Raw genomic sequence first — 26417 nt, forward strand, 5'->3', positions numbered from 1 at the left:
TTTTGTACCTGTTATGTCATAAAAATACAGAAAAATTGATGTTTAGGACACTGAAGAACACATAATTCATTCTAGAAAAGAGAAAAGTTGGGACTATACTGTTGCAATATGTTAAACTACATGTGTTCTTTGCCAAAACAAAATTTAGGGAAACAGAAATATGTTTTCGATAATCTGATGCAAAATTGCCATGACTTTAATAATCATTATTATATGGAAGGTTGAATTACAACAAGTTCACATAGAGCCAGGTATGTATCATATTGGGTAAAAAAAATGATTGTTGCCAATTTGAGGACTCACCAATGCAAGAAGAGGGCATCCAGATTTTTACTGGTGTTATATTAGATTTCTTTTCAAACTATATGTCAAATTGCGAAAGAAATATTACTGCCAATTTGAGGACTTACCAACTGAGGTATCCATTATTTGACTTCTTTTACATATATATCCAAATTGAATTTTTCTCTTCAAACTATGTATCAAATTGGAAAAGAAATATTATTGCCAATTTGACCAATAAAGTTATCAGCATTTTGACTCGTGTTATATCATATCAATTGGATTTTTTTTTCAAGCTATGTATCAAATTGGGAAAGAGATAAAATTGCCGATTTGAGGACTCACCAATGCTTGCATATCATAGAGGGTATCCAGATGATCCCAGATCTGCTTAGAGGTCACCTGACGACCTGTGGCTTGGTTGAACTTCTCATGGATACACATCATCTGAAAATTTTTGTTTACACCTGTGTATAGCACAAAGAAAGATATTTTGTACAACAGTGTGTTTCAAATAAAAGGTAATCCATTATTAGAGGGGTGATGTTCCATGCTCATTTGTTTTTGCTGTTCATACGTAATTCATATGTAATTAAAGATGAACTCTCCATCTTTCCAATGTTTATTCAAATTGCAAATTAAGATGGCAGGTACAGAGTACCTGACAACTTTGTAATTTATTCAGGTATATAAGCTTTACATTTGTGACTTAAAGGTCAAGTCCACCTCAGAAAACTGTTGATTTGAATCAATAGAGAAAAATCAGAAAAGCACAATGCTGAAAATTTCATCAAAATCGGATGTAAAATAAGAAAGTTATGACATTTCAAAGTTTCGCTTATTTTTCACAAAATAGTTATATGAACGAGTCAGTTACATCCAAATGAGAGAGTCGATGATGTCACTCACTCACTATTTCTTTTGTTTTTTATTGTTTGAATTATACAATATTTCAATTTTTACGAATTTGACAATTAGGACCTCCTTGCTTGAACCACAAAATGTTAAAATAATGGAATTCCACGTGTTCAAGGAGGAATGAAACTTCATTTCACATGACAATGACGAGAAAATCAAAATATTTCATATTTCATATAATAAAATACAAAAGAAATAGTGAGTGAGTGATGTCATGAGTTCCCTCATTTGCATACCGACCGAGATGTGCATATAACTGTTTTGTGAAATGAAGCGAAACTTTAAAATGTCATAACTTTCTTAGTTTACATCTGATTTTGATGAAATTTTCAGCGTTATGCTTGTTGGATTTTTCTCTTTTTATTCAAATCAAGTTTTTGTTGGGGTGGACTTGTCCTTTAAGAAAGGTATCACTGTAAAGGAGAGGATTTTGTCTTTACTTATAATGTATGAACAATAGAAACAAATGAGCATGAACATGGCCCTCTAAAAATGGATTACCTTTTATTTGAAACACACTGCAACATGGATCCTAATGATATGATTATGGTTGGGCATGTAAGTTCCCTTTTATTTATTTGGCCTAACTTGGAGATTAACTAACGACTGGTGACGACTCTGACGAGTAATCAGGAGTAAAGTACAATGACCAGAAATATGGTTTTGAGTACTACACTGTAGTCTAGACTGGACATTGTTGTATGGAAGCTCTCTTTCCCCGAAGCTAACATAGAGGGCTTCCTGACTGAGTGACTCCTAATCCTTAACTCAGTGCAAATCTCTTCATCTCCTATCATACTGGCACTACTTTAGGGATTGGGAGTCAGGAGGCCCTCTACATGTATGTTAGCTTTGGGAAAGAGAGCTTTCATCAAAGTCCAATCTAGATAGACTAGGTGTTGAGATGAGGATGGTTTTATCAAATACATTGTGGCAAAGATAACAATAATAACAATAATAATAATAGCTGGATTTATATAGCGCTTTTTGCCAGAGGATACAAAGCGCTGCTATTATTACCCTGACTTTAGCTTGAGCTACATGTACCATCACCGGCGCTTAGTGCATGCAAGGAATTAATCCTGCCGGGTGCCCATTCACCTCACCTGGGTAGAGTGCAGCAGCGTGGATAAATTTCTTGCTGAATGAAAACACGCCATGGCTAGGATTCGAACCCAGGACCCTATGTGTGTAAGGCGAGAGTCAGAACCACTACATGTAGACCACAACGAGCCCACAAGATCTACATCAAGTCATCAGTATATCATTTTCAGGGATGCCAGTTGGAATTGATCAGAGGGCCTGAAAATCACCTAGAATACAATATTTTGTACACAAAATACTAAAACTATGGCCTGAAAATAAATTGCCAGAGCCTGAATTCAGGCTTTTGCCTGAAAACTGGCATCCCTGCATTTTGCTCAACAATGCAAACTGCTCAACTAGGCCTATGTTAAAACTGTTCCAAGCCAAAAGGTAATTACAGTACTAACATTCAAATTTGCAACATATTTATTCTATTTCTAACATTACCTATACATTTTGCTTTCTATACTTTATTGTTTACATTTAACTTGGTTTATTTACATCCCAAGTCATGAACCATCTTCATTACATCTCCACAATCCACATACTTTTGTCCTAATCTCACCCTACATTCCGTATCCACTATCCCCATACACAGGGACTCAGTTTTATCATTATGAGGGGAGCAATAAAAAGCTCTCCTCAAACTTTTAAAGGGAGCATTAGGGGAGCACTACAAAAAGGCTCTTCTTTGACATACAAGGGGAGCTCTCTTGTCCGAGTTCAAAATGGATAGAGGAACGTACACTAAATAAAGTTACAACCCACAACCAAAGGAGACAAACAATCAGATATAGATCTGATCTTTGCAATATTTATCTTATTGAACTTGTTAATGTCATTCTTGCAAGTGTGTTTAATTGCTTACAATATAATTGTGCGTAATTTACAAAACCTTGACAGCGAATGAAGTTTTCAAAGATGACTGGTACAGTTTGATCATTGACTGACACTCTTGTTAAGCAATTGCTGAGGCAAGTGATAAATCGCTCTACCAAAAATGGATTAAGGAGAGCGGTAGCGAGTGATCACTCTCACTCCCCTTAAAACTGAGTCCCTGCATACATTGCCCATCTGTCATAGCAGCAGTACTCTACCAGGTTCATTGCAGTCCATTCTCTCATTCATTCCCCTCAATTGTGCTTATTTTTCCATCTCTTTCCATTCCACAGGGCCTCATTGTTTAGTTTTGACAGTAGTATTCGGTTCCACCTCATGATCACCCTTCTATGCATGATTTAATGTGAGTGCATTGGCACAAGTAATTTTTTAAAAGTTAATTAGTCAGTGCTGACCTGGGCCCCGTCTTACAAAGAGTTGCTAGTGATCCGATCAATCGCAACTATGGACGGCCAGCAATGTCAACATGTGTTATGAATACTTGTTCAAAATATTTTCTAGCTATGATGTATATTCATGCATTAATTGTTTTCTTAAAAATTCACTGTGCTTCTCTTTGTTTACAAAGGACACTGTGCAAATTTCCTGTAGAAAAATTTATGACACTGATGGATTTCCATAGAGCTACGATTGATTGAATCAATCGTAACTCTTTGTAAGACGGGCCCCTGGACTTCATCTTGTACAGATCATTTATTCTCAGCTTTTATTCTCAGTTTTCACACTTCTTCAGGTACAATTAGTTCATTTTAATAGGGGAGCATTGAATATTGATTTTATATGAACCTCATGATGGTGTACCTGTAATTCTCACTAATGCCCACAGCTCAATTACATATCAGTACATTCTTTACATATCATTATTTGCAAAATAATGTGAAGTTGAGCAAAGTACAAAAATAGAACATGTTTCTAATCTGAGATTTTTGTAAAAATCATTCAATTAACCCTTTAAATCGAATATATTCTAGGACACGAATCAGATCAGGAAGGTTTTGGATGCGTGCCCTTTTGTCTAATTGTCCGTAAAATATCTGGTCCCTCTTCTTATTGGCTTTAGAAATTTTGATGCCGATTATTATTTTCCCCATTTGTCATGTTTTTGCTGTAAGTTATATGTAGAAATGTCTAAAAAGGAGCAACTTCTCTGATCGAAAACTTCAACCCCACAATTGTCATTAATTTTCCATGACTTTAAGGGGAAGTTCACCCTGAAGAAAAGATTATTGTAAAAATAGCAGAAAAAATAATAAAGGGTTTGAGGAAAATCCATTAAAGATTAAGAAAGTTATTAGAATTTTAAATTTTGGATTTGTGACGTAGAAAATAAGCATACATGTATGTTTTGTGATAAAAAAATGCATAAATTTCACATTTTTAATGGTTTGTGATGACCTATTTTTGTTTTCTTTTTAGCAATGGGTGTGAAATGATTTGTGTATTTGTATACTGAAGGTACAGTAAAAACCATTTTCAATTTTCTGAGAAAATGACATTTCATTGATTGTTTTTACCATACGATATGCAAGAAAGCTGCTCGCCTACAGCATAGGATGTCACAAATCAAATAATTATAATTCTAACAACTTTCTTCTTCCTTGATAGATTTTCTCAAACCTTGGCCAATATTTTTTCTGCCTTATTTACAGTAAACTTTTTGTCAGGGTGAACTTCCCCTTTAATAAACTAGATCTCTAGGTCTTGAAATAATGATTTTCTACATATATTTTAATATTGATACCATTTAATCTGCTATTTATTTATTTGACTGTGTCTCGGTTCGATTGGTGAACCAAAGCAGGGGCCGCGGAACGGATTTGAAAGTGGGGGGGGGGGGCTGACCATGCAAAAATCATAATCAGATGGTAATTTTTTATGTTTTTCGTACAAGGTTTTGGAAAAAAAGTGTGGGTTTCCGCGTTCCGCAGCCCCTGCAAAGAAACAAATGATCACTGGAATAGGGTTATGAATTGAAACAACATGCATTGTTATCAACACTGGTTGACACAGACAAAAAGTAAATTCAACATCCCACAATATAATGTTAAATGCACGTTACTGTCAGTACTAGTCTCTATTGTTAGGCCAGGCTAGATGTTCATTGCATCGTCACCCAGCTCAGCTGGTCCTAGCCAGGCGGCTTCTTGTACTTCCCCAACGTTACGCGACGCTCGCGTCCGTAACGTTGGGGAAGTACAATAAGAAACATGATGGCGGCGTAAACATCGGGCAAGTCTCTTCCGTCTTTTCACAATATTTTTTCATTTTTTTGATGAATTCTTGTTTAAAAATAACACCAAGAGCGTAGAAATGTCAGAAATGAAGTTTTATCCCATGTACATGATTTAGAGCTAGATCTTTTAGAAGGAAAGTAGAAATCTCGGGGGCGAAAGTTTCAGGGTTTTTTGCGGTACACGCAGATGAATAGGAAGGACTTCCTGGCTTCGTTTAGAGTAAGCCTACGTTAGTAAATGATTTTTACTCTCAAGAAGCCGCCTGGCTAGCTGGTCCCAAGCCAAATCATCATGATCATGTCAATCATACACTCAGCACTTGACAAGCACCACTCCTAGTACCAATGAGGTCCAAACATTACATGTATGGACCTCATAGGCGACATCAGTAGTATTTTTGGTTAGAAATCTCTGAGAACAGGATATTTCTATATTATATCACAAGTACAAGCTATATTCCTTTCTCTTATTTAAATTATAATTTTATAGTGTAAATGCATCGTTAGCAACAACAAAAAAATGAAAGAAATGAAGGGGAACTTACATTTTCACGGCTTTTTCCTGATTTTCTGGGCAGTTGCTCTTCACTTCTGACTCGCGATCGAAGCTGATATGAAGATCACGTGATTCGCGTTCTCGTCAGCTGATCGGTTGATTATTCTTTTCGTCAGACGTTAATAATATATATTTTATAATGCTAGCATTCATCGCTAATTTAGGTGAAAGAGATTGAAGTTAAACAGCGCCAGGTCGGAATCATAATTATTTTGGAAGAGTGTATTTATACACACGATCTCATACCTGACGTAGACGGCGCTATTCAACAAATGCACAATCTTCAATATAAAAAATAAAACAGAAAGAACGCCTTGAACACAGGCCAAAATGCCTAACGATTTCTCCGCGGCATTAACAACTATCGTAAAGGGCGCTCCATTTATTAATAATAATAATAATAATAATTATAACATTTGTAGGGCGCTTAATACAGGTGTTTCTAAGCGCTCAGTTTTCTGCCTATCAACTAAATTACCGGAAAAAAAAAAAAAAAAAAAAACCTTGATATATTCAAAGCAAAATTTTAAACAAACAAATGCAACTAAGATGTGCACCTCAATATAGACCAACCCACAACTGATACCTATACATTAAAAAGGTGGGTCTTTAGCAAGGTCTTAAATTGATCAAGGGAGTTGGCATTATGGATGTAAGATGGTAATTTATTCCACTGGATTGGAGCGAAAACGGAAAAGGCTCGATCCCCATAACTGGTATTTGTACGTGGTCCTAAAGTAAGCTGCAAGGTTGTTGAAGAACGAAGTGGTCTGAGTGAGCTAGAAGAGCGGAGAGAAATGAGAGTAGAGAGGTATTCAGGAGCTAGGCCATTGATTATTTTATACGTCATGAGAAGAACTTTGAAAATGATGCGTTGGCGTATTGGAAGCCAATGAAGTGATTTCAGAATAGGTGTAACATGTTCAGATTTTCTTGAAAGAGTAACAAGCCTTGCAGCACTATTTTGAATTCTTTGAAGTGGGCGTAAATGTGACAGTGGGATACCAGAAAGAGCAGAATTGCAGTAATCAATGTGGGAAGATACAAAAGCATGGGTAAGTTTAGCAGTTGTGGGTTGGTCGAGTAGCCTCCTAATTTTTCCAATCTTAAAAATACCAAAGGAGGCAGACTTACAAATATTCTTAACATGCTGTTGAAATGTGAGATTCTTGTCAATTGTCACCCCAAGATCCCTTACCAACTCATTACACATCAAAATACCATCGCTAGTGCTACTTGTGGTTGAGAGCATTGGGAAGGACTCTGTGTTTCTAAATTTGGAGGAGATGTGGATCATTTCAGACTTGCTTTCGTTAAGACAGAGTTTGTTATCATGTGACCAGGCTTTGATGTCCTCTAAGCAACTATTGAGCTTCTGTGCAGCTTCATGTTTACCAGTGGGTTTCAAAGTGATGTAAATTTGTGTATCATCAGCATACATGGCATGTCGAATGTCCCGGTGAGAGTCAATGAATCTTGACAGAGGACTTGTGTACAAGATGAAGAGGAGCGGGCCAACCACTGAACCCTGTGGAACGCCGCAGACCAAGGGGAATCTCGCCGATAGGGTGCCGTTGATGGTAACTTGTTGACTTCGATTGTGGAGGTAAGAACGGAGCCAATCAAGGACAGTCCCAGTTATACCAAACTCATTTTGCAGGCGATACAGTAACAGTTCGTGGTCGATGGTGTCGAATGCAGCGGTGTAATCAAGCAGAACGAGCACTGCCTCCTCGCCCCTATCAACAGCCAGGAGAAGATCATTGAAAACTTTCACCAGGGCAGTCTCTGTAGAATGGTGATTCCGATAAGCTGACTGATTGACTGGAAGCATGCCAAATCCTTCAAGGTGATCCTTTAACTGCGAAGTCACAACCCTCTCCAAGACCTTACCAATGAAGGGCAGATTCGCGATGGGCCTGTAGTTGCCGAGATTATTTGGATCAAGACTCGACTTTTTGAGGAGAGGAAGTAGAAGTGATGTTTTCAGAGCTTCAGGAACAATGCCGGATGACAAAGAGAGATTAATAAACTTTGTGATGACAGGGATAAGTTCCTCGAGAGAGTTCGTCAGAAGCCATGTAGGAATCGGATCTAGATTGCAGTGTTTAGATGGCAATGACTTGATGAGTTTCTGGATATCTAGATCACTGATGAGACGGAATTGTGAGAAGTTGTGTTCTGTAGAAGGTGAAGTTGTTGGACCTGGGATAGCAGGATTGAAGGATGATACTAGTTTCGAGACCTTCTCCCTGAAGAACTCAGCAAACCGGTTGGAGAGGTTCTCTGCAGATGAATGATCTGGGAGAACTGAAGAATGATCTGTTGATGAAAGTGATCTGACGATGTTGAATAACTGCTTCGTGTCCGACTCTGCAATAAGATTTCTGAAGTATGTAGACTGAGCATTGAAAATGCACTCGTAGTAAGACTCACATTCTCGGCGATACAGTTCCCTGTCAGCACCAAGTCCAGACTTAATCATGCGGCGTTCAGCCCGCCGCCTTCGTCTCTTGGCTTCTATGATGTCATCAGTGAACCAAGGTGATTTTGGTCTGACAGTGACAGTTTTTACTTGAAGAGGGGCATGCCTGTCAATCAGAGAGCTCAGGCAGGTGTTGTAATGATCCAAAGCCTCAGATGGACATGTCAGTTCGGAAGGTGAATTTAACATGCCTCTGATGTCATTCCGGAAAATGTCCAAGTCAATGCTGCGGAATTTTCTGAAGGAAACTCTCTTCTTTGGATTCTGCAGGGAAGGAAGCTTCATTGTGGCAACAATAGCAGAATGGTCAGATGGGAGTGAAGACAAAACATTAACATTAACTATGTCGCATGAATCCCTAGTAAATAAAAGGTCGAGTGTATGACCTGCACAATGAGTGGAATCATGTACATGTTGCTTGAATCCAAGGGATTCTACTGCACTTATAAATGATTTAGCAAAATTATCATTAGGGTCATCGACATGAACATTAAAATCCCCTAAAAGTAGAGGAAAGTGGTCACTGATAACAGCACCCTCAAGAAGGGTTACAAACTCCTCTCGAAAGACACTATTACTCGAAGAGGGAGGGTGATATATACAGAACATCCTAGCTGCTGATGACGGTGTGAGATTGAATGTTAAATCAAATAATTCAAAGGAAGAGAAATCTCCATTAGGATTAACACTACAACGAGTTGTAGATCTAAATAGAACAAAAATTCCACCACCCCTCGAGGAAATGCGGGGTTGGTGAATAAAGTCATAATTTGGCAAGCTTAACTTTAAACCAGCAAGAACGAGACCATCCCTGTTTCTATCACCAGAAAGCCATGATTCAGTGATTACTAAGACATCAAGGTTATTCTCAATCACAAGATCCGAAACTACATGTGTTTTATTGGTCAAGGATCGCGCGTTCCATAGACCAACTCTAAGGCCAGTGGATGGTGGGAAAGAGTTTTGCGACCTGGAGATCTTGCGCCTTTGTCCGCGATGAGTTCGACATCGACGACCGATACCCAGCTCACACACTCTATGCCACACATGTTGAGGTAACAAAGGATGAAGCTGAGTATTCAGCTGATACAAAGTATTAACATCATAACAAATGCGGCCCGATGCGTTATCATTTGATACCTGTAATGAACACTTGACATCAGATTCAGAGTTACATGAATGGCCATTAGAACATTCAGGGCCTGGGTTTAACTGAACATCACCTGACAGTAAGATACGCAGTTGAAAACTTGCAGTGGTATTACTGTAATATAATATATGTTTACCACAATACTTCACATTGGCTTTAACAAGTGTGTGTATGGGTCTTTTCAGCCACCATTTACTTTTATCACAGGATTGTTCAATGTTAACTCTCAAGACAGATGCAACTAGAGTTGCACAAAAGAACACTTTTAATAAAGATGGACGTCTAGCTGTCTATGGCGACAAAATTTGCCGCAAATATTTACGAAGAATTGTGAGAAATGGTCTGAAAATGCAACAAAAGAACCGGTGAGTAACGATTAAACATTATCAATTTATTTAATAGAACATATTTTATGACTAGGCCTACAGTTTAACAATTTCTAGATAATATTGCTTAGTTCTAAGCTAGGGCGGCCCAAATGCGCGTGAGTGGAGTCCCAGTTTATTAACACGGGTAAGTATTGGGGTGTCGCCTAGAGTGGACAAGCACAAGGTACGGTAATCATATTCATAGTACTGTTAGGCCCTACGTCCTACAATCTACTAGACAAGAATAACCGTCGTTTCTGGGGATTTATTCAACAATTTCTGACATTTTACTGTAATCCCCATTTACCGACGGTAGGGTGTACGTGTGGGCTCGCATGTGTTCTCATTCCCTCCCTTTTGTCAATTCACAGTCCAAAGTTTGATGTAATTTTACACATCGAATTTACAATCTAAGGATGTATAAAACAACAAACTTTTAATTGATGATATTCCAACATTTCAATACTTTAAACGATATAGATGAAAAAGGCATGAAAAATATACTTTACCGATGTTTAATTGGGTTGAACACGATAAAAATGGTCAAAATGGCAGCCAAACTATAAAATATTTACAAACGAACGTCAACAATCACGAATGTGATATCGATATTGCTTTCGATATTATACGATCTGCTCCATATGCGAACGAAACCGAAGATAAACGATACTAGTTATACTAGTACGAGTACTAGTTATAATCGCGATATATCGATTCGAGACATTAAGTTAATAACGACAATGACGTCATTCAAGATGGCAACTTGCAAGAAAAACCGTCAGGTCAGGTGAAAATGTCTTAGATGACAGATTTCTCAATCATCCAGAGGATTTTTTTCAATAACTCCGGCCCAAGGTATGCAATTACTTAAGTTATATATATTTCCCTGATAATGGAAACCATGAAACTTTCAATTTTGCTTAAAAAACAGTTTTAAATCGCGATCTATAAAACGCTAGTTCACTATACGTTGGCTGTAGGTACGGGGCCCCATCCCCTTCAGTCTATGTATGGTGAGTGGAGCCAACGTAGTTCAGCGGAACAACCAAAATACAGAGACTGAAGCTTTTGGTCTAACAATCTACATGCCCTAAATCCTGGCTAGTAATATACAATGATATAAAATTAAAATATGCCAGTCTGCCAGTGACGGACTCTATTAGTTTACCACCACCATCTTAAATTATAAACTTAATAATAATTTTTTGTTTTTATTGTGGGGGTGCATATGGAACTCTTACTCTAGTCTTAGTCTTAGTTACCCTTTTTAAACATTTGTCACCGCCTCTCATCTCGCATAAAAAGGGCCTAGGTCTATGCATATAACCTTGTTCATTGAATGAACCGGCCTATACTAATATGTCTATGGCCATGCACGTCGCTTTGCTTTGTGTGCAAAGCCTATGTTGGTATGGAGTTTATATTCCACGGCCACTTGTCATGCTTGTCACGAGTGAATCGGAACTGGTGACAAATTCAACGATAATTCATTCCGTTTGGGGACTATTGGAGACTCACTCACCGACTGGTTTATGTCCTCTCATGGCATAAAATAGACTGACTTCGAGCTCAGTATTCCATACAAGATCTTCCCCAGTTGCTTTGACGCTTTCTACAGACATTTTTCCAATTGCCATTTTAACCTGTTTTTCCGTAACTAAAGTTTCTCTACATAATTATTGCATGTGTTCATCATTTGCATTGCATGCATGCATTTCGCGTCATCGACAGTATGGTAAAGGTAAAAATGCAATTTATTTGGAAAAAAAATCGTGGCGAAGAGGGGCGTGGGGCCGGGAGTATAAAATGGTTTGAAGAATTTTTTTGTACCTTTCCGTTGATGCACATAATCCATATTATATAACTCAAACGAAGATTCTTGCCATCTGATTGGTTGAAAGGTGTTCAATATTTGGTCCATTTTTTACTGCGTGCATTTTGTAATTTTCCATTGCACGGTGACCGTGCATTTTTTATTTTCCCATTGCACGGTACGCGCGCTAGCGCTCCCTCAGTATAATCATGTGTATGTCTACTTATTGTGTATGTGTGTGTGTGTGTGTTCGCGCGCATGAAGTTAGCGCAGATCAAACTGACTGTGCGCACTCGACTCAGATCCATGAAGCAATGCGCGTCACAAACATGAAAGCAAAGGGCTGATGAGCTGTCGATACATGGTGTTATCCACCGACTAGCAATTTATCAGAGAAAAATTAGTTGCTGGAAATAGGCCAACCTAATCTTTTATATCTTTTTATTCCTTTTTTTACATTTTTAAAAACTTTGTAACTTATATGAGTTATATAAAACAAATAATGAATGTAAATATTTGTGCAATGGAAAGAATATTTACATTCGATGAAAGATTAAAAGTTCCATTCAACTCGGCTAACGCCTCGTTGAATGGAACTTTACATCTTTCATCTCATGAAAATATTCTTCCCATTGCACGCATACACATTCATTATTTGTATACTAACCTCGCAATACGTGTGAGTGCACATAATCAAACTGTTGAATATATCATGGTAGCTGATAATGAGACTTTTTTCACCCTCAATGTGCATGTACTATCCCAACTTAAATATATATATATATATATATACAGGGGCCGCAGAAGCGGGGGGGGGAGCTGGGGGGCTTCAGCCCCCCACTTTTTTTCCAAAACCGTGTACAAAAACGCAAAGATGACCATACGATTGTGATTTTGTACATGGTCAGCCCCCCCCCCCCCCACTTTTGGCTCAGCCCCCCACTTTGAAAACCGTTCCGCGGCCCCTGATATATATGTACAGTGGCGTAACTAGGATTTTCCACAGGGGGGGGGGGGCAAATTCGTCCGCCAAAAAAATTGACAAGCAAAAAAAAAAAAAAAAGGTCTTCGACCACAAATAAAGGATCTCGTCCGCCAAAAAATTTGACAAGCAAAAAAAATAAAATAAAAAAGGTCTTCAACCAAAAATAAAGGATTTCATACCAGAAAAAAATTTGACAAGCAAAAAAAAAAAAAGGTCTTCAAGACTCGTCAGGGGGCAGGGATACGTCCCTTGCATGGGTTGTGACCACTGAACTAGAAATACGTTCTAGTTCAGTGGTTGTGACTCGTCAGCGGGGGGGGGGGGGCGGTCTGCCCCCCCCCCCCCCCGTAGGCACGCTAATGTATATATATATTACAGGGAGGGGCAGGATAGCATAAACATTACATTTTCGAAAAAAATTGAAAGCGAGAAAGCAAAGCGAAAGAGCTTATCATGGGGAACTTTTGCATTTACTTAAGTGATAATGAAGGATTTCAAGATTTTTTTTGTAAAAAAGACAAATTTTCAAAATTTCTATGGGACAACTGCCCCCTCGCTCCCCGCTGCGTAAGGCCAACTCTAGGAGATAAATAAAAAAAATTCGACCATGGTTTATTTTCAGTTCTATATTATTTTAGTAATATTACTTTTAATTAATTTCATTAGTTCTTCCCAGATGTCATTTCAGTACATAATATACTTGAATTAAAGGCATTCACAAGTGAGAACTCTTTCACACAATTTTATAATTCCTCCATATCAAACAGTGCGATTAAAACGTACGTTCCTTTTTGGGCAGTATATTGCATTTTGTGAGATACGGATTCTGTTTATGATTTCGAAAGTGTTTCAAAATATTTTCAGGTCAGTAGACCTTAATCAGAAGCGGTGGGACCGGGGGGGGGGGGAGGCAAAAGAAATCCCCATAGGAAAAAATGCCCTTTTTCCAAAACGGAAAATGCTTTTTTTTTTTAAAATGAAATTTTCCCGTTTTCAAAATGAAATACCCTTTTTGAAGTAAACCATAGTACACTTTAGGTTCGAAAATATTGTTTAGTATAAGGCATTCTTCCTGTTCATGGTTACAAAAATGCATAGAATATCCAGTTTTCAGGTAAGAAATTCACAATTTTCTGACTCGCGCTTCGCGCTCGCATCAATTATTGTTTAGTATGACACTCATCCTGTTCATACAAAAATGCTTAGAATGTCCAGTTTTCAGGTTGGAATATTACAAATGTTCAGCTCGTGCTTCGTGCTCGCATTGATGAGATGGGTGAGATATGTATAGCTCGTATATCCTATTCATGAGTCACTAAATGCAGTCTTTAAAAGGTTCCTTTTCTGGGAAGTATATTAAACTTTAGCACGCACTTCACGCTCGCGTTGATTATTTAGTTACCGTGTAGATTCACATCCTTTTTTCATGATGACAGAACTGCTCGGAATGTTTTCTTTTCATGTCTTATTACATGAAATTTCCAAAAGTTTGAGCTCGTGATTAGCGCTCGCAACATCTAGCATGCTTAACAGTAATTAGGTCCATAAAAAGTGAGTTTTACAACTTCAGATTTTAAAATTTTCCAACCGCTCGCTCGCTCGCGAAAAATAGAACCTAGATATGTATCTTATCAATCAGAAATCACTTTTGAATGAAAAATTTGCTCAACACAATTATTATAAAACACACATATGATAATCTCGTGGTGAAAATATCCGTTTGCACCAAAATGCCCTTTTTGGCAAATAAGTGCCCTTTTTGGGCTTTGCCCCCCAAACGAAAATATGTTTCGCCGCCCCTGATCAGAATATCAAATTTTCAATCGTATCTTGTTCATATAGGTCTACCTCGTTTCCTTAAAATAATGTAACAGTTAGCTCATGTTTTCGAAGCATCATGCTGAACAAAGTTACTCAAACTCTACCGGAAAAATGCACATTAAAACAACATAGTTTTCCGATGTGATCTTACCGTTGTTTTAAACAAGAGGTAATAATGATCTTAGCATTAGCAAATGATGTGCTAACAATGGCGTAACTACGGTGGGGCTGCCCCCCCCCCCAAAAAAAAAAAAGAAGAAGAAAACGGGGGGAAAGGAGGAAAAAGAGGGAGAAATAAAGAGAAAAGTAGAGGGAAAAGAAGAGGAAATTATGTATATCATACAGTTATATGATATTATAATTATGTTATGTTATATGTGTTATATTATATTACATAAGAAATGATTTTCAATTACTTTATGAAACATAATTTGCTTAGGCCTATGTGTTCAACACTCCAGGGGAGCGTTTCATGAAAGGACTTGCCAGACGTTTTATCCGGCAAGTAATGTTTTATCCGACTGTTACTATGGTAACAGTGCCTCTCAGCCAATCATAATCAAGGAAAGTTGTCAGACCTGACAACTTGTCGGACAAAAATGTCGATGAAACGCTCCCCTGGTGCTCGCATTGTCTGTTTATATGGTCTTAAGGAATTCCTATACGAAACACCTTAGAATGCCCCTCTTAAGGTCTGAATATCAAAATTTTTCATCTCGCGCTTTGCGCTCGCAATATTTGATTAGTGAGATACGTATCATGTTCCCGATTACAATTACTGCAAAAAGTGCTTCATATGTGTTTAAGTGTAATTTACAAAAAAAAAATAGGCACGCGCTTGGCGCTCGATGACTATGATAATATATGTATACTCCTCGTGAATAAAAAAAATAGTCCTTAAAATGTCCCTGTTTGCGGGCCAATATATATATATATATTATACATATTATATAGATATATATATATACAGTGCGTATAAAAAAAAGTTGATGTTCATTGTATTTACATTGTCTATTTTTCATGTATTTTTATCTTGATCTCTTGAGGAGAAATAAATGAAATTTGAAATTTGAAAATCAAGCCTAAGCAATTTCATGTAAATCACAGTTCAGTGTAAAGCAAATATCGTCACGATGGCATCGGTTTGTGGGGGAGTGGGGTGGGGCGCAATGCACCCTTCGAAGTGTTTTTGGCAAGGAAACAAGTTTAAAAAAGGTAAAAAATATCTTCAAATCAATTTTACTAGCTAAATTCCACGTGTTCTTCGTGATTAAGGTCTACTTTTATTCGCATAACTATTTCAAAGTTCTGCGCAAATCACTTTTCACTAACTTTTCAAAAGCAAGTGGAGCTCACTCATGCGGAAATATTTTTCGACAGTTATATTGTCATTTGCTTAAATGGATCTGTACCAATGTTAAAATGAAGAAAAATCTTCAGGATAATACAAATGTTTAATTTTACAGGATTTTTTCTAAGTGTAAACTTTTTTTTGATACGCACTGTATATATATATATAAATATATAAACAGCTCTTGCTTGGCGCTCGCATTGTTTGTTTAGTGAGGCAGGTACGTATCATGATTTTAAAAAACTGCGTCCCTTTTTTAGGTGTGAATATAAATAAAAAATCAGCTCGCACTTCGAGTTTGACTTTATTTGATTAGTGAGATACATATCCTTTTATTTGTTAATGGCACAGTCCTTAAAATGTCTCTATTAGGTCAGCATACCCGCCCACTCAGTGACTCTAAATTTTTACTGGTGCCCCCCCCCCCCCCCATGCCGTGACCCACGGTACGCAAAATCATATTTAGCAGAAAGGGGAAAATATTTTATCAAATTTTGAAAGAAGTCATGGTAAGTGATAGTCAGTCATTTCGGTAACCAGTGAGAACAAATAAAATGATTCTAAATAATCCAGCCTGTAACATATGCCCTACATCGTTTGAGAAGAACTTAATCACCCAGCTTGCCTATTGTCAAGATGAGTTTCACTTTCAATTCTGGCACGGCGATTAATTTCTCCTTCTTTAAAACTGTCTATTCACCGACTCCACTTTATACTATATTAATCACCTTTGTAGCTGTACTGCAAGAAGTGATAATTACGAAACACAAACGCTGCGTATGTTAAGATCTTTAAATACTACTTCCGCATGTATCTTGTCAATGAGCATTCGCATCAATTGCCAAACAACCTACCCAAGCAAGGGTGGATACTTTTCAAGCTATTTGCATTACGTAGTTGTGATCAAAATGATTAAAGACCTACCTCTTAAAGACGTCTGAATTGGAAAGCAAAGTGGTCATGAAGATGTCGTTTTTATAAGCGCCATATTGGAATGTTCTTCGTATCATTCAAGCCTTACCAGACAGGGATCATCTGCTAAACAAGGAGTTAAAGATGGCTGAAGAAACCGATCTTAAGTGTGGCCTTCAAGAAGAAACCTCAACTATGGCGGATCTAACCTGGAGTGCAGACTCACAGTCCATTTCAAAGATTCTTCGCAAATATCAGCTCCCATTACTGGTGACAGTTGCGGACGGGAATCACAAGCAGACAGCAGTATCGGTGAATGAGGTCATCAAGATTGAATCCATTCTTGCTGTTGATTACGTTGAAGCGTCCGTGCTTGAGAGCGGTGTTGGCGAAAAGAAGGATCCCGCCTCGACATCATTTCCATCTACCATTGCTCTTCCTAAAACACTGACCTCCGTATCATTAGAGGTGGTCAAAGAGTCTAACGATCAGGGTTTAAACAAAACGCTTCACAGATCGAAGAGCCAATCGAACAAGTCAAGCCATTGGTTTTTAGCTAGGAAGACTAAGATGAAATTCACCAGCGTGAAATCCCTTGCTAAATTTCGACCCAAAGTTGTTCGGGTGATCACCACCCCAACTCAGATGATAGCATCCCCCGATCTCCATGTTGGAAATGAACTTGTTCTTCTTGATGTCATTGAATGCGAAAGACTAGCTGTCAAATACCTCAGGTAAGTCTTGTCAGGGCCTAGCTGGGATACTTTTTCAGGAGCGTGAAGAGGTTATTATAGTTTACTTGGAATAATCACCCTTGGAATTTCCTACATGCCCTGTTGTAGGTGTGGTTGTCATATACTAGTAGATGACTGCCTTAGGGATGGTTATAGGGTGGTTGTCGTGGAGGTGATTGTAGAAGGGGTACGTGTCCCATGGGTGGTTGTCATAGGGTTGGCCATAATAGGGTGGTTATCGAAGGGGTTATTGTCGAAGGTGTAGTTATTAGGGGCCCATTGCAGAAAGAGTTGATATCAAACGCAACTAAAAAAATCTTGCGCAACTTGATTTTCAGCCAATGAAGCACCCGTATTTGGGACTTGCGCTTGATATTTTGACTTGCGTTTGGATGGACATACAAACTGTTTGCAACTATGTATTTGTGAAAATGATACGTAGATCGCTTTATACACCTAAAAGCAGGGGAATCGCCAGAGTATTGTGATCGGGGAGACAATATAGTTTTCTTCTAAATTGATTGAATAACAGAGGTGATACCGAGTTACAACATGTACAAGACATGATGTATACATGTAAGTCTCTCGAGCTTCTTTCTCCCTTTTTCCTCTTTATCTTTTCTTCCCTTCTCTTTTCACTACTTGGAAAACCATAGCGGGTGATCGATCGCCTTATGCCTCGCCCTCTGCTGAGATAGAATAACCCGAGCGCGAAGTGCGAGCTGAAACTTTTAACCTGAAAAAAAAAAAAAAAAATGGATTTCATGAAGATGATATGTATCTCCGATCAGACTCCGTCATACAAATACTTTCGCCTACCCGCTTGAACTTTTCTGAAACGCTGACATCTAATTCTAGATATGTTTTCCATTCGGTACTTTACTAGATGCCGACTTCGGGAAAGCAACGATCCTCAGAAAATAATCAAACTAAACTTGAAATGGACTGGAATCTACGAGAGTGTCCCTGAGCCTAAATCAATGCACGTGAAGGTGAGATCTGATCGTACGGCTATTTTTTTAAACAGATTTATTACATTGCTGATTATAATGAAATGAGGTACAATATTTTAATATACAATCAATAATTGCTAGGCGTGTAGAATTAAAGGCCCCTGTTATGTTAATGACAGCGCATAAAAAATACTGCACTTTACCAATCTGTAGTGTAATTCATATGTTCTTTGATAAATTGTGTATATTGAAATCTAGTTAAAACTTGGCGCAATTTCCTTGAAATAATCAACAAATCAATATTTACATGACTCAGGATACCAGAGAGAGAGATTATAGTTTAGTAAATAAAGTTGTTTTATTACCGACACTTTTTTCTGTTTTTATTAGCGATCATCAAGAATCACAATAAATTCTTGATAACATGATAGCATGATAACAATGTAAAAAAAGGAATAAATATTAGGAATAAAAAGGGCAGAGCATTATGTAAAACATTAAGAACAAACTCCGAGACTGACAGAAGACGGTATACTAGGATTGACGGGAAACCAAACAATCAACTTGCCTCACGACTTTGCGATTACCGATTGATTCTTTTGTCTACGTTTGCTGTAAGTTACTGAAAACGATTCACTAGTGCACTTGACAGACTGAAAGTACCTTCCATTGTGAACGTTACCATTGAAAGAAGCTTCAAGTAATCATGATGAATGTAAATACTATATCTTTCTCCTCCTCTACATCTCCTTTTTTTTTCTCTCTCTTCTTCTTCCACTCTTTCTTCCCTTCTCTTCTCCCCTTCTTCTTCAGCATCCCTGCTTCTTCTCCTTCCTCCTCTCTCTCTTCCCCTTCTTCTTCATCATCCCTGCTTCTTCTCTTTCTTTCCCTTCTCTTCTCTTCTCCCCTTCTTCTTCCCTTTCTACTTCTTTTTTTTCCTTCTTCCTCTCTTTCTTCCCCTTCTCCTCTCCCCTTCTTCCCCTCCTCCTTCTTCTCCCCTTCTTCTTCTTCCCCTCTTTCTTCCCCTTCTCTTCTCCCCCTTCTTCTTCTCCCCGTCTTCTTCTCCCCCTTCTTTATCTTTTGCCTCTCTATCTCCCCCTTCTTCATCTTCTGCCTCTCTTTCTCCCCCTTCTTCTTCTTCTTCCTTTTCTTCTTCTTCCTTCTTCTCTTTCTACTTCTTTTCTTTCTCCTCTTCTTCTTTCTTTATCCCATCTTCATCTTTCTCTTTGACAGGATTTGATTTCACTTCATGGCCTACCAACCACCGTGCGGATCAGAGAGACCATACCTAATCGAAATAAATGGATGAACCCTAAGGCGTCTTCTATCATGAAACGGATTCGAACCCTAGACCTTCACCTCAAGTTTTCACAGGAGGCTACTACGTATTTTGCGATTGGTGTCGTCGTTGGAGGGGATGGGGCGAGGAGATCGGTCGTCATAATATCGACAAACTCAGATGTACTTCTTAAAGTATCGCCAGAGATGGAAGAAAAAACAAAGATATACCAGCAATTGATCTCATCCTATAAGGGAATCGACGTGGAACGTATTCCTCCAGTAAGATTGATTCCTCTTCCTCTCCCCCTCCTTTATTATATCCTTATAATCACCATCATCTTCTTCTCTTTCTTCTTCTTATCCCCCCTTTTATCTTTAGTCCCCCATTCTCGTTCCCATTTGTTTATTCACCTTCTATATACATCTTCCAGTGGCGTGCAGATGGGGGGGGGGGGGGCTTGCTGGCGCTTGCCCCCCCCCCAAAAAAAAAAAAAAAAAAAAAAAAAAAACTGTTCCGACCAAGAAATAAAAAGAGAAAATGGAATAGCATGACGAGAGAAGGGTGAAATCTGATATCATTTTCGGAATACTATAAAAAAGAAAATTGATTTATGTAATACAAATATCGAAATTTTTGCTCGCTCGCTCCTTTTTGTGAATTTTTCCCGATACGCCATAATTTATCTAGCCCCCTCAATGCTTTTGGATCATTCCGCCACTGACTTCTTCTCCCTCTTCTCCTTTTCTCTGTTCCTTATCTCGTTTCCTTGGTCCTTAAGCCTGAAAGTTTTTTCCCAAATGACCGTCGTCAATAAACCGCATTATCTCATATATACATTTAATCATCATGCATATATGACCTTTCAGTTTCAACTCCGTATCAATTAAAATAAATTCGAAAAGGGTAAAACCTCTTGAAAATGGATAGAGATACTTGGGGACAAAGCAATACCTTTGATGAATTATTATAGAATTTGACAGTACTTTAAAGGGGAAGTTCACCCTGACAAAAATTTTATTGTAAAAATAGCAGAAAGATAATGAAAAAATATTGACAAAGGTTTGAGGAAAATCTGTCAAAGAATAAATAAGTTGTTCGAATTTTAATAATTTGATTTGTGACGTCGCATGCGAGCAGCTTTCCTACATATCGTATGGTACAAAATCAATGAAATGTCAATTCTCAGAAAATTCAAAATGGTTTTTATGGTATCTTCAGAGCTATCAATACACAAATTATTTCACACTCGCTCCTAAAAAGAAAATAAAAAATAAGTCATCATGAACCATTGAAAATGAAATTTATGCATTATATATTACATAACATTTCGGCAGCTGCTCATTTCGTCACAAATCAAAAACTTGAATAACTTTTTAATATTTAATGGATGTTCCTGGAACCTTCACCAATATTTTTTTACTATTTTTTTTTTTTTTTTTTTTTTGGGGGGGGGGCTATTTTTACGACAAACTGTTCGTTAAGGTGAAATTCCTCTTTAAGTAATATCAAGAGTATTCTTGGTGCGGCCAGGCATAAGAGCCCGATGGAACTTGAATTTATCTCGATATTGTATGAAAGGTATATACTATTTTCTAAAAACTTGCCATTTAGGCTTTACCCTTTGCAGTAAAACAATTTTCGTAGGTCAATATACAGGTTGCTTACAGAAGAATGGAAAAATAACCACGAATGGAAAAAGTGCTGAATCGGCAAGACGTCTATTTTGAACAAAACTATGTCGATAAAATATGTGGATCATTTTTATCTTATTACTCATGTTTATGATATCATTTTCTAGAAGTAATTAATGATAATAACCAACACTAGTAATATTCCTTTTTTCTGTCTGAATATATATAGGAAATGTTTATCAGAGATAAAGGAGCAGTTTTTGTCACTGTTCCATTGTGGGAGCTCGAGTCATGGAACGTCAAACTCAGGAATAAGAAACGTAATTTTTCTCTAAATGCAAAAGAGCTAATCTAGTCCCTAATCACATTCTTCTTAGAGTGATTCTATAGGAACCAATCCCTTTGGAGTGAACTGTACATCCTTTTAGAGTGCATTATGACTCCTTTTGGAGTGAAATGCATGTGTCTCTTCTAGCAGTTCACTCCAAAAGGAGTCATAATGCAATATAAAAGGATAGTTCACTCCAAAGGGATTGGTCCCTACAGTATCACTCCCAAGAGAAGTGTGATTATAGGGACTATAGATTAGCTCTTTTGCATTTAGAGAGCAGTTAAATCTTATTAGAAAAGGTAATTTGGTCTACCAAATTCAAAGTCATGAATAACAAAGGTAATTCAATCTGCCAAAATTCAAACTCAGAGATAAACAACGTACTTCGTTTATATGAAAGGATCAGTATGCTTAAATTTCAACACAGAAATTACAAAGGTAATTCAGTCTGTTTAAATTCATACTAAGGGATGAGAAAGGGCATTTAGTCTGCTTGAATGAAATCTCAGGAATTAAACTAAGTCTCCTTTAATTCAAACCCAGGAATATGAAACGTAACCAGTCTGCTTAAATCTGAATTCAGATTAAAAAAAGAATATTCTGCCTGTATATAAAGCTAGGCCTATACTTAACTCAATAATCATTCTATAGATGGGATTTCTGCCGTTGTTGGATATCTTTGCACAAATATGTTTTTTTAATTATTATAATATGTTTAACAATGATTGCTATCATAACATCAAAATTATAAGATATAATCGACAAACGAATGCTAAAATAATTGATTAGTCCAATATACGTTTTCAAAGATAGTCAGTGTCAGTTGAATTAATTATATTTACTTGCATTATGATTATTTCAGCTCCCTTCTCTCGAGGCTCAATGATATCAACGTGCGTAAACGGACCTATTACGATTGAGAATCATGCTTATGTTAACGTCGATTCCACCCTTAAGCATCCTCGTCCACGTAAGAACTTTCGTTTTACATTTTATTAATTTATTTACAATAAAGGGTTTGTTAACTTAGAATAATTAATATTCATTGTGATCTCATGAGGATCTGTATTCAATTGATTAGACTAGCGTTTTAAGAAAAACTTACTCTACTTTTGGAAATTGTGTCTCATCCACTTATACCGAGGTTTTTTACCTGACTGCTAAGAAAACACGAATGCCTGTGAGCAAGCAACCAGGGGACCGACGGCTTAAGGTCCTCTCCGACGGACCTGGTAATGAGGATAAATGCCTTACCAAAGGGCTTATTATAATCACTCGGGTCGCGTTCGCGTTCGAAATCACTCGGGTCGCGTTCGAAATCACTCGGGTTTTGGATTTTTGGCGATTTTTTTTTTATTTCGATGCAATTTTTTTTCTAACGGTGTCTTCAATGGGACAAACACGCTGGGCAAATAAAATGAAATTGAAATTCTAGTTTCGTTTTAAGCCAGCAAATGCCTTAAATAAAATGCATCATCTTAAAGGCGCAAGTGCAATTAAAATGTAATAGAAGTCGCAAGCACGCGCGATGATTCGGAACATGTTATTAAAATGCTTTGGGGAGCTAACGTTTTCAAATCAATTTATTACTATCTTCAGAAATTAACTTTTGATAACCAAGAACAAATATAAAAGAAGCGGGGTCCGCTATCACCACGAGGTTGAAGAGAAGTGTCTATCATCATAAAGGAGGTAAGAGACTAGTGCAGTGATGTCCGTCGGTAATACGACATTTAAAAGTTCACGGCGGCGTCCGCTATCACCACGAGGTTGAAGAGAAGATATCTATCCTCGTAAACATCGTCAGAGATAATACTGCGTCTTTCTCCCTGATTAATGCGACCTCTAAATAGCTAGCACCTCAAAAAAATCTTGAAATATGTTCTGAACGATCACGCACTGTAACTAGATCTACGCCGATATTTTATATCCGATTTTTCCTTCACGGGGCATGATCGAAGATTGGCAGGTGATCGCGCCGATTGTGGTAAAATCGGGTAAAATCGGGAGCCGATTTTAAAATCGGTTAATTAGAACAGGTACAATTACGATTTTAAAATTAATTTAAAATCGATTTCCAAAATCAATTTTAAAATTGATCTAAGATCAATTTTAGATCAGTTTTAGTATTAGTTTTTAAAAGCCCATTCACATTTTTACTGATGCTGACGAAAAGTTAGTTTGGTTGTCAGAGCATTATTTGTCCTGGGTCTAAATAACTATATCCGATCGAAGGACCGTTTTAATTTCGGAAAGGTAGGAGAGACACAGAGAGAGACTGAACCCCGTTCAGCTCAACGTATACGTTTGGCACGCGAGCACAAAGAAGATTAATTAAGCACATCACCTAATGCAATGTTTCGAGAATTTAGGTAGGGAATTTTTTAGGTCTCCAGTTACTTAAAACATGATATGGCCATTTTATCTATAAAATAAGACAAATTTTATGAGAAATAGACAATAGTTAAGAGCATAATTTTAAAACGCCTATCGGAAAGATCGTCCTCAAAGCTCATTACGTATTAGACAGCTGGCAGCCGTCTGTTTCGAGTTTTTTAACATTTTTATTTCTCCTCGTACACAGACGGCTCGCTATGGTGCAACCATCATTACGGGGTTAACAATGCAAAATCCCCCAGACGGCGCTCATCGATTTTTGTCTTTATTTCATAAAAATATATGGAAAGAACTGTATCAAATAAATATTTTTATTCCGTTTTGTCCTAAAATGCACCAAAAAAAGAGAAAATAAACTTAAAAGGGGTAACAGTAAATAATTGCTTCGGCTGTCGCGCAACTTCACTTCCCCGTTTTATTGGAACTTAATGCATAAACATATGGCCATTGAGTCCCTGTACAGATCGAGATAGAACTTCGGTCTCTGTATTGGTGAGTGGAGCTAATGGAGTTCAGCGGAACAACGAACATTACAGACTGGAGACCGAAGCTTTTGGTCTAATTACGTATATATGCATTAAACCACGGATGGCTGGCTATGCATACCGCTGAATAAAATACTTTCGGACGAGCTGCAGACTGACTGGCACTGTAACGTGGGATCTAACTCGACTGGACTCACGTTACCTTGCTCCATGCTACCGATGCACGCCGTGTCCGACCGTGGCCGGGTCCCGCCTTGGGGCCATTGCATGCAGGCATACATGTCCGTACATGGGAATGACGATGTAATATCGATGTGGCAGATATGGCAAGTTCCGACTCGGAGTCCTCGTATAAAAATTGTAGAAGTCTGGATGTATTCTAGGATAGTTGAGCCACATGGCTGATTTGCTTGTTTGTTATGTTAAGCAGTAGGCGAGTGCCTTTTATTTAAGGCACTTGCCGGCTTAAAACGAAACTAGAATTTGAATTTCATTTTATTTTCCCAGCGTGTTTGTCCCATTGAAGACACCGTTAGAAAAAAAAATCGTATCGAAATAAAAAAAATCGCCCAAAATCCAAAACCCGAGTGATTTCGAACGCGACCCGAGTGATTTCGAACGCGAACGCGACCCGAGTGATTATAACAAGCCTACCAAAGGGCACTAGCGCACCACTTGGGAATCGAACCCGGGTCACCGGAATCCGAAACCCCCGCTCTACCGACTGAGCTATCGCGCCTCCCCTCAACTTGTGTATTCCATCTTTCAACTCATAGATGATTTGTTATAAAAATTTACAGTTCAGCAATTTGACTGGAATTCCGATATTGTGACCAAAAGTCAATTTCCACTACATATTTTGAGAAATGAGGGGCAGTGCAGTTTCCATTTAATACACGCTTGCTTCGCCCTATGTAAAAAAAGAGATATTCAAAATAAAAACATTCAACATAGTCCACCACGCAAGGATAAAAAAAAGTAACCTGTAAGATATACGAATTTCATCTCCTGCCACAGCTCGCCAGTTTATTTTCTAAAGTTTCCCAATAACATTAGTCTTTTTGTCTCACCCACCAGAGGTGAAGGCTAAACTAAGGGATCCAAATGTCGTCTGTCCGTCACAAACATTATGACACAACTCTGCAACCGTATCAGTCACTTTTCAACCAAAGTTGGTTTGTAGATGTACTTAGAAGACCTGCATGACTGTGATGCTGCAGTCTAGTGTCACATGGTAATGTCAAAGGTCATTTTGAGGTCAAGTTTATGTGCAAAAGCCAACGAAGTTTACATGCAAGACTCCCTTATGACACATAACTCCGCAGCCTTAAGTCACTTTTCACCCAACTTGGGTTGACGATGTACTTAGGAGACCTGTGTGTTATGCTGCAGTCAGAGGTTGCATGGTAAGGTCAAAGGTCATTTTGAGGTCAACACTAAAGTTTACGTGCAAGACTCTCTTAGGACACATAACTCTGCAATCGTAAGTCACTTTTCACCCGAACTTGGGTTGTAGATGTACTTGGGAGACCTGCATGTTATGCTGCAGTCGGAGGTGACATGGTGAGGTCAAAGGTCATTCTGAGGTCAAAGTTAAAGTTTACGTCGAAGACTCTCCGGTGACGCGATATTTCTGGTTATTTTCACAAGTGGGTGAGACACAAAATTGCTTATGCCTTGTCTATTACTACGATAATGATTATGCTTTTGCTATGCTTACACACACTGCCATGCAGACAGACGT

General features: G+C 38.0%; 1 protein-coding gene across 1 annotated transcript; it reads left to right on the forward strand.

The window, feature by feature from the left end:
- Positions 1–17004: 17004 nt before the first annotated feature.
- LOC129280251 (uncharacterized) lies at positions 17005–25806 on the forward strand. The gene is made up of 6 exons (XM_064112231.1): positions 17005–17594; positions 18481–18586; positions 19781–20107; positions 21690–21780; positions 22654–22761; positions 25751–25806. The coding sequence occupies exons 1-6, from the start codon at positions 17005–17007 to the stop codon at positions 25804–25806; spliced, it is 1278 nt and encodes a 425-aa protein (XP_063968301.1).
- The last annotated feature ends 611 nt before the right edge of the window (positions 25807–26417 follow it).

Source organism: Lytechinus pictus, chromosome 17, assembly GCF_037042905.1.
Source record: "Lytechinus pictus isolate F3 Inbred chromosome 17, Lp3.0, whole genome shotgun sequence".
NCBI classification, from domain to species: domain Eukaryota; kingdom Metazoa; phylum Echinodermata; class Echinoidea; order Temnopleuroida; family Toxopneustidae; genus Lytechinus; species Lytechinus pictus.

Bases quoted from the DNA above. Each gene is read 5' to 3' on its own strand.
- LOC129280251 (XM_064112231.1), top strand. From the start codon at position 17,005: ATGGCTGAAGAAACCGATCTTAAGTGTGGCCTTCAAGAAGAAACCTCA. The intron at 20,108-21,689 runs GTAAGATTGATT...GAATATATATAG, and splicing joins ACGTGGAACGTATTCCTCCA to GAAATGTTTATCAGAGATAA. The intron at 21,781-22,653 runs GTAATTTTTCTC...TGATTATTTCAG, and splicing joins CAAACTCAGGAATAAGAAAC to CTCCCTTCTCTCGAGGCTCA.